Source organism: Chelmon rostratus, chromosome 6 (genome assembly GCF_017976325.1).
Source record: "Chelmon rostratus isolate fCheRos1 chromosome 6, fCheRos1.pri, whole genome shotgun sequence".
In the NCBI taxonomy this organism is placed as follows: domain Eukaryota; kingdom Metazoa; phylum Chordata; class Actinopteri; order Chaetodontiformes; family Chaetodontidae; genus Chelmon; species Chelmon rostratus.
In genome coordinates this window covers 29119733-29128752 of record NC_055663.1, presented here as the reverse complement: position 1 = coordinate 29128752, position 9020 = coordinate 29119733, and the positions used below count along the sequence as shown (strand labels likewise).

The 9020-nt window shown below is 47.3% G+C and overlaps 1 protein-coding gene across 1 annotated transcript; it reads right to left on the bottom strand.

The window, feature by feature from the left end:
• Nucleotides 1-2807: 2807 nt before the first annotated feature.
• Nucleotides 2808-8806, bottom strand: gpr37a (G protein-coupled receptor 37a). Its single transcript, XM_041939595.1, has 2 exons — nucleotides 7862-8806; nucleotides 2808-3641 (listed from the first exon to the last, which is right to left on the bottom strand). Exons 1-2 carry the CDS (start codon nucleotides 8804-8806, stop codon nucleotides 2808-2810), a joined length of 1779 nt encoding a protein of 592 aa, XP_041795529.1.
• Nucleotides 8807-9020: the final 214 nt, after the last annotated feature.

Below are 9020 nucleotides of genomic sequence, written 5' to 3'. Positions count from 1 at the left end.
GGCCAAGTGCCCGGCTGCAGCTGTCGGTTGGTTGTCAGCTAACAGCTGAATTTAAAGGGACACTTGGGTGCAGAGTGAAATAAGTCGGATTGATTGCCGTGAACTTCATACAGACATCGATAAAACCTGACCATGACTGAAACGTAAGCATTTCAACTTGTTGACATTCTAAAATTAAAATAGCAGCATGCGAATACGCTAACAGGTTAAACATTACAAATTAAACATTTGCACGTTAACATGCTCATGCTAAAGAGCTAGAAACTATATTTAAAATGATTACTTTATTAAGCTAAAATGCTAAACATTAATGCATAAATATAAGCATGTTACTGTGCTTGCTGTACTAAATACTAAATTACTGATGTGCTAAACATAAGCTAAAGACTGCAAATAAAATGTCTAGATGTTGTGTTAACATTAGCATATTAGCATGTTGATAAGCTAGCAGGGTAAATATTACACATAAAATGCTGCCACATTAGCATCCTCATGCTAAAGTACAAAATGTTGCATTCAATTACTGGTGCTAACATAGTAAATGCTAAACTTTAGTTTCTTTCATTCCAAGTTTAACAATGCTAACATGCTAGCATATTAACATGCTAGCACAATTACTGGGTAAATCAATGGGCCTTCAAATGAAATGTTCACGTTACAGTCTCAATGATTAGTGCTAACATGAATAAGTGTGTTGCTAAGTAGCATGCTAAACGTAAGTATGCTACTATGATAATACCAACACGCCAAATATATGCAAGCTAACCTCATGAATGTCATAAACCAAAATATCCATCCATCCATCAGCTAAGGCTTTAACTGCTCGACGCAATTCATTTACGAAGACATCAGACGAGATGCAGGGTACATCCTGAACGCTAAATAATGAATCCTGCTACGGCAAAGGGATGACCCTGCCCTGCTCTGCCTCTGATTGACTATGATGGGTTTGGGTCAGCCAATCAGAGGGAGAGTGGGTGGGTCATCCCTTCATCATGGTAGGATTTGTACATTTGCATTCAGGACAGGTCGCCCATCAATCACAGGAAGCTAAATGTGACATGCTAAAGGTCGACAGCTGCAGCAGAAACAACATGCGTTTGATTGGACAGTAATAATTTAAAGAGGAGAAGCAGCAGCTCAGGTGTGCATCAGGTGCAGTCAGCAATTTACTGATGTACCTGTCAACATGGACACCTCCTGCTGTTTTATGTGGTTGTTCGAGCTGTGAACAGGATGTGTTCTTTGGAGGCCAGACCGCACCAGATCAGACCAGAAACCATCAGTGACAACTTCTTTCAGCGTAAACGAGCCTCGATGTGTTGCCTGTGGTACTGTAGCCCCGTTCACCGCGGCAGCCAGCTGAGAGGCAGACTCCCTCCGTCGTCATGACAACGGGAGGCGAGGACAATGGCGCGCTGTGTCCTCCCCAGCTGGGCGGCAACACTGATGACGAAACGATGGCGAGAGAGAGAGAGAGAGAAAAAAAAACGATTTGTGCTGAGCCTGACGCAGCAAGTGAACTGGAACCAGAGGAGGACAAGCCGGTTCTTGTTCTGAAGGTTTTTTATCATTTAACCAAATAAAACTAGTTTCAGTAAAATAAATGATGTTGTTGCGTTGGCTCGTCACTGCTGGCTGCTTTCCATCCCGGCTCAGCTGTTTGTGGGACAGTGACTGACCGGATGAGGACACGTTGTTTGTACAGTTCAGACTCAACACAACGTGTGTCCTCTGGATGGACGCTGATGGACAGTCTCACCCTGCTTCTGTTTTCCTTCCATCTCTTTTATCATTTTACAAAACCCTGTTATACCCTGTAGTGTTTAGTCTCACGGGTGATAATGAATGAATACTGTGCTGCTAATGCTAGCAGGAGGCTACGCTACGAGTTTCTGACGTCAAACAAAAAATTGGCACCAAGAAGGAAAAGTTGTTCTGCCATTGAACAAATACTGTGAAACGACTGTTCAAAAATCTATTTTAAAATACTTTTTTATTAAAGTGACACTTCTCCTGTGGCTAAAAACAGCAACTCAGGCTTTACATACACTGAGCAGAACATCATCAGCAAAACACAACACCGCATCCACGGCCATCCTCAGGATCTCACAAACAGCCCAGAACATCCCACAGAACAAAACTACAGGTGCTGACAGCGGCCATGCTTGATGATCTTCTTTCATCCCAACACGATTTAAGCACTTTAACACTTTATTTTAGGGGTCCGTCATTTCCTAATAGCTTCCTGGAAAGAAGAACGTAATCTGGCACTAAGAGCTCGCAAAATCCAGTGTTTGAATCATAGATGCTGAATTAATTGAATAATTCCAAATAACTGCGATCAAAGGACGGACAGCCTGGATGTGAAGAGAATAAAGTTTAAATATATAATCAATTCAACACAACTAACTAAAATCTAACTAAAATAATCGGAAGCTGTTCTGAAATTACAGACGTGTAAAATAAAGTGTTTCATTATCCTGTAACTCCAGAGGTCGAACCTCGTGTTTCCAGACTGACGTCAGCCCTCAGTAACGAACAGTGAACAAAAAGTACGACTGAGTGCAGATTCAGGACAAATACTGCTGAGTTAAATAAAACAACTAAACGAATAAAAGCCGTGAACTAATGCTGACTGTGCGCTTTTATATAGAAACTCTGCAAACAGTGAAAGAACAAACTGCGACGTCTTCGTCACATTTTGGGGTCGATTCCAGTCAAGTTTGAAAGCAGTCGGCCTGATGTGTCAACGTGTCCAACAATCAAACTCCCAACCGCACCCAGAGCGAGCATGACCTTTGACCTCAGCAGTGTGTGCCCACGGCGGTGTAGGCCGCGGAGGTGGACGCCTCCCTGCGGATGGTGCTGAACGGCGACAGCTCCAGCTCGGTGGTGGTGCACTCGTTGTCCACGTCGCTGGCGGCGGCGGCGGGGGAGCGTGTCGGGCCGCACTCATCGCAGCAGCAGCAGCAGCAGTCCAGGAAGGCTCTGGTGAACGGCTGGCAGAGGCAGAACAGCAGCACCGGCGTCCCTGCGGACTTGCAGAAGAGCAGCAGCTGGCTGACCAGGTGCAGGATGTCCAGCGTTCTGGCGGGAATGCCGGCCGCCATGTACACGCTGATGATGTTGCAGATGTTCTCTGGGATGATGCAAAAGCCGTAGAGGATGGCCAGCGCCACCACGGCGCAGTTCATCTGGCTCTCCAGCTGGATCTGCTTCTTGCTGCCGCGGACGCAGGCCCGCTCCACGTGGCGGATCTTGCGGGCCGTGACCAGCGAGCTGCAAATGGTGAAGAGCGTCGGCAGGCAGAAGTAGCAGCCGAAGTACCACCAGAGGCGCGCGCCGTCGTAGGTGAGTCCCAGCACGTACAGGGTGTCCGGGAGGTCGGTAGAGATCCGGACCACGCAGCGCTCGCACGGCGTCACATCGGGCGGGTCGCCGTCCTCGGTGACCAGCTGCCGGATGAGCAGCTCGGGCAGCGCCAGCAGCAGAGCGCCCACCCAGATGACGGCCAGCTTGGCCGCGGTGGACGCCCAGTTCTCGATCATCTCGTAGTACATCTGCACGTTGGTGGCGGCGCGAAAACGGTCGATGCACAGAGCGCACAGCGTGAAGGTCGTGACCCCGAGAGAAGCCACCTGGAAGAGAAGAGGAGTGTCAGGTTACACCTCGCACAGTTGTCTTCAGGAAGTTCTGCTGTGAGGAGGAGCAACAGCTCCCTGATCCGGTCTGCAGGCTCAGTCACAGCCGGTGTGTTAGCATTAGCAGGAGCTAATGCTAACACACCGGAATTAGCAGGAGCTAATGCTAACACATTATCATTATCAGCTTTAATTCTTACATGATGGAACTGCTTCCATTTAATGTCAGAGTCCTAAAACACCTGATATCTCAGGTGTTTCATCTCATCCATAAAACTCGTCTGAAGTTCTCGGGCGTTTACGAGGACGAAGGAAAACTCCAAAATTATCTCCTCGTGTTGCTGCTTATTTAATATTCAGACGTCATTCTCATAACATGAGGGCTGCTTCTGGATCTGCTGGACTCTGAAAGTCGGCCGTGAAGGTTTGCTCAGATCTGGCATCTTTTTTTTTTCTTTTTAAACTAATTTTTCCAGATTTTTCCTGATTTAATCATCACTCTGTGAACTTAATTTATCTCTTAATTGTTGCAGTACAAAGTCGAAAGAGTGCAAATCTAAAATAACCATAAGGTACAAATGTAAAATATGCACAATGCCAAAAATACAAGCAAGTCAACGGTAAGGATCATAAAAAAAGAATATTTTTAAATTCATAAATGATTTTGTGACATAAACGAGGAAAACTTTGAGGAAGAAAGTTCATCAAACGTCTGACGGATCATCGAGTTTCTGAAAGCTGATTTTTGCAGAAATGAACAGAAACTAACGTCACCTCGTCCTGATCTCTGCTCCGACACTGTGGAATAAAACATGACAGATAAAACTACACGTAACCGCACACACACACACACACAAATAAAAATAACCACACTCCTGATGTCACTTCCTGTCCAGCTGCTGTTCTACGAGCGTCTGCCATTCAGAACAAACTCTTCCTCTCTCCTGATATCTGCTGTCATCACTGCCTCTTCATCCTCGCAGCTCATCAGCTGACTGACCTGAGCGCTGCCTTCCTGTCGTGGTCGACGGACGGTACAGAGGGAGGCGTTCCCGCTTCGACCGCTGTTTGTTTCATGAGTTAATGTGAGGAAGGTTACAGCCTCCTCTTCGCTTCACACTCATCTGGTGTTTCCTGTTTTCTCTTCAGTGGATGTTTGAGTCAAATGTTCATCAGGATCAATCAAAAAGCTTTGATTTGGTTTTTCACTTCTGAAGAGGGGCAGATGAGAGAACCTGATGCCTTCATCACACCAGTGGCGGCTAATGTAGCCTCGAGCTGTTCGCCTGCAGCAGAGACGAAGACTTCGCAGTCTTCGGCCCCATCCGACACCGACTCGAGTGACATCACTTGAGTCATCATTTGTTTTTATTTCCACTCTGATTTTTATATGTGCGGACTGAAAACACGCAGCTCGTCACGTGAGGGTTAAAAACACTCACTAACTTTGGGTTGAAGTGACGTGAATGATGAAGATGAGGCATTCATCTTCGTCCTCTTTTCCGTCACTGTCGTATTATTCAGCTGTGTGTGTGTGTGTGTGTGTGTGGGTGTGTGTGTGTGTGTGTGTGATGGGGGTTGTATCGTCACAGCAGTTTTCAGTTCTAATCCTCTTGCTGTTTTGTGTGATTACGCTCCATTAAACAGTTTGTGGAGGCAGCAGGACTGATCTCAGATCTGCCTGAACTCCGACTGGATCTGTTTCTTTATTTTAATCTGTTCACGGACGTATTTCATCTCTGCACTGTTCAACTCGTTTATTAACTTAAAGAGAAAAAAAGTATTTTTAATAAATGTGTAATTTCATGTATATTTACTGTTATTTTGCAGACGAATCAGATGACAGTTGGTGACATCAGTAAACGTCTGTGATGTCATGTAGGTCATCGTCTCAAACAAAGCGACCTGCTGCTGTAAAGAAGATTAAATCTGACCTTTTGATTCCAGACTTCACGTTAAAAAGACGTGTTTACATTTCAGACAGCTGATTTAGAACGTGTCAGCTCAGCATCAGCCTCACTGTGACCACCCGGCCAGAAGTATGTGGACGGCTGACCGCTGAGATTCTTCTCTCCGGGTGTTGATATGTGGCCGTGACAGTTTCTGCTCTTCTGCTTTCAGACCTTCCTCCACCTTCTGAAATCTGGCTGCAGGGATTTGCTCCCATTCAGCCGCAGGAGAGTCGGTCAGGTCCGACCCTGATGCAGGTCTGGGTTCCAGTTCATGCTAAAAGTGTTGGAGGGATCTTTGAGTTCCCTCAGCAGGATTTAAGGGGACCAAACCAGGAAAAACAGCCGGAACAAAACAAGATGCTCTGTATGAATTATGAAAGTCAACAAAAAGTCTAAATATATCCAGATGGATCAGAGGGGGGGTCGTCTTTCTCTAATCTCAGTCTGAGAGACTCCTCATTAATCTGCCCTCTGATTGGACGGCAGGATGCCTCATGTGCGGCAGGTGCCGGGCCCGATGCGAGGCCGATCAGATTAAAGACTCCTCGTGTTAGGCGACATTAAACCTGATTTAAAGCCCGACTGCAGTCTGGAGCCCGACGTGACCCCCGCTGACACGAACCTGGAAATGTGTCACAACATGAACGAGACACGTCGTTTAAAATCTCGCCTGTTTTTTTAACGTCTGGATGTCTTTCATAATGGAATCAGATCAGTTTGTCAACTTCAGAACTGCTGCGTCTGACAGAATTAAGTTCAATTCTTCGTGTTTCAATTCTCCAGAAAGCTTTTTTCTCTGTATTCATGCAGTGCTGGACTCTGTGTTCAGAGCCAACATAAAGAATCCAGGTCATTTTATAGAAACTGTGTCTTTTTAATGCAAACTTCCTCCTTTGTGTTTCCTGGCTGAGCTGTGGGATTGTCGTCACATGAAGAGGGAAGCTGGTGTTAAAACGTGCTGAAGAAGCCTCACAGCAGCTTCATCTGAACTTCAGAAGTGATTTTTATGTAAACGACGACTGAAAACGACTGCGTGGACACGAGGAGCCGATGATTCCTCCAACACGACGAGTCGTTAGAGACAGAGCTGCACACTGAATTAGTTCTTCTGCAGCAACAGAGGTAGAAGAAATAAGTAAAAGTAGCAATACTGCTCTGTAAAAATACTCTATTACAAATAAAAGTCTGTTATTCAAGAATCCACTTCAGTAAAATGATATTAACAGCAATATTAAGGTACTGAAGCAGAAGTACTTGATGGTCAGATTTCAGAGTTATATTATTATGTTATTACTGATGTTTTAACATGAAAGCAGCGTTTTAATGTTACAGCTGATGAAGATGGAGCTCATCTTCACTACTTCAGACTGTGGGAAAGTTTGAGCTACAGCATCATATTAACGCTGGATGAATGCAGGTGAGTAGAAGCAGGAAGTGGCGTGAAAAGAAAAGACTCAAGTACAAGTACCTCAAATGTGTACTTCATAGAGATGATGTTTCCAGCTGTTCACAGAGTGTAAAATATGTACGTGTTTGGTTTGATGTGAAGACTCTGAGGTTTCTCTCACATGTTGAGACACGAACTGAACTCCAGGACCCCCACAGTGACAGAGACACAGAGAGTCTGGCTGGTAGCTGAGCCTCCACATCACACCCAGGAGGTCACAGCTCCCGCAGTCCATCGCTCCCCCGCCCCCCCCCCGCCCCACTCGGCACAATGAGAGGGTGCAGTTACCCTTTGAGACTGCAGCCCGTCCTCTCCTCTCTACATGAAGGACTCTCTACTTCCTGACTGACTCTAAATGTTGGCACTAATGACTGAGACGAGGCTGCAGCAGGTTCAGATCATCTGGTCGGTGTCCTCCACAGTTACAGTGATGTTAGTCAAATGTTTTGTCTTTGGAAGAAGACTGGGAGACACTCGATGATCTGATTAACTGATGAAGCCTCAGATTTATTTTAAGTTTAACTCTGAGAAGTATTTTTCCACAGGACTCACTTTGGGATCTCTTACTGGTGTGAACAGGAGAGATGGTTTCACACCGGATTCAACTGAGCCTGTCCTTTAATTCTGTATTCCTACTGTGAACTCTGGAGCTGAACTGATCTGTGGACAGTTTGAGCTCATCACCACTGTTTTCTGTATCAAATCTCGCGACCCCCCTTGTCTGTCAGACCTGCTCTCACCTGTCACCTGACATCTAACTCATTTCCTGTTTCAGCAGCATCCCCTCCAGAACCAGAACCCACCCCGTCCGCTCTCACCTCCAGGTAGGGGATGATCCTGCACGAGAACTCCCCCAGCAGCCAGTTCTTGGTGAGCTCGTGGAACACCACGAGCGGCAGGCAGAAGAAGATGATGACGAAATCCCAGAGCGCGAGGTTGGCCAGCAGCGAGTTGGAGATGCTCCTCATGTAGTAGTTGTGACACACGATGCACATGACCGACACGTTCCCGATGATCCCGACACTGAAGATGACGGCGGCGGTGATCATGACGGCGTACGCTCCGTACGACTCCGCGGTGACCGGATAGAACGGGTTCTTCACCTGCTTCCGTCTGGTCCGCGTGTCCACCGGCACGAACGGCGTGCTATCAGGAAAGTCCGGCACAGAGTACTCCTCCTCATAGTCACTGTTGTTGAGTCCTAAGGGGGGTCCGGCCTCTTGTTCCTGCGCCATGGCCGCGGGCAGAGCCTCCAACGCGGCCGCGGCTCCGTCCTGCAGCGGCTCGCTCCGCTTCGTCCTGCTGGGCTTTGCGCTCCGTCTCCGCCGCCGTCTGTGTCCGGTCCTCCTGAGGCTACAGGCGCGTCCATACGGGGTTTGTTTCAGCACTTCTCCCGGACTGCATCCACCACTCCACGGCTCACCAGCCCTGTTTACATCCGTGCGCAAAGTTTCGTCTCCGGGTACAGGTCGGATGCGTCCCGCTCCATTTTGCGCATCGCTTTTACGCACAGCATGCCGGAGTATCTGTGTCCCAAGCCGCTTAGAGGATGACGGGTTTACAGTATCCAGCCACGAGGCCTGTGTCCCTTCATTGTCCTCCCCGATGACTGTACGCCATCTCCGGCTGTGCGCATTCCTTTCAGCGGCGGTGGATTCATAATGAGGACTGAAAGTCGTCTTTGTTTTCTTCCAGTGGGTCTGACCCGCGACGGCCTCGCTGCACAGCCACAAACACAGCAACCTCGAGAATGGAAGCAGCATCGTGTGGTTCTGTCTAACCCGTCAGATCAAACTGATGCGTTTTCCACAATGATTGCTCCATCTCTGGTTTCCGATAATCAGTCCAAAAAGCGAAAATATTAACTTTAAACTGCCACAAAAAATAAGTTTTCCATCATCTTAGCGCGCAAACAGCTTCCACAAAGTCTTGTTGAAGGGCTGCACCTGTCGGGTTTGGGTGCGTCCCAGACCGGCT

What these genes read in the sequence shown, in the direction of transcription:
- gpr37a (XM_041939595.1), bottom strand. Translation starts at nt 8,806, where the DNA reads ATGCTGCTTCCATTCTCGAGGTTGCTGTGTTTGTGGCTGTGCAGCGAG. An exon ending in GGATCATCCCCTACCTGGAG is followed by an intron (nt 3,642 to 7,861) that starts GTGAGAGCGGAC and finishes CTTCTCTTCCAG; the next exon opens with GTGGCTTCTCTCGGGGTCAC.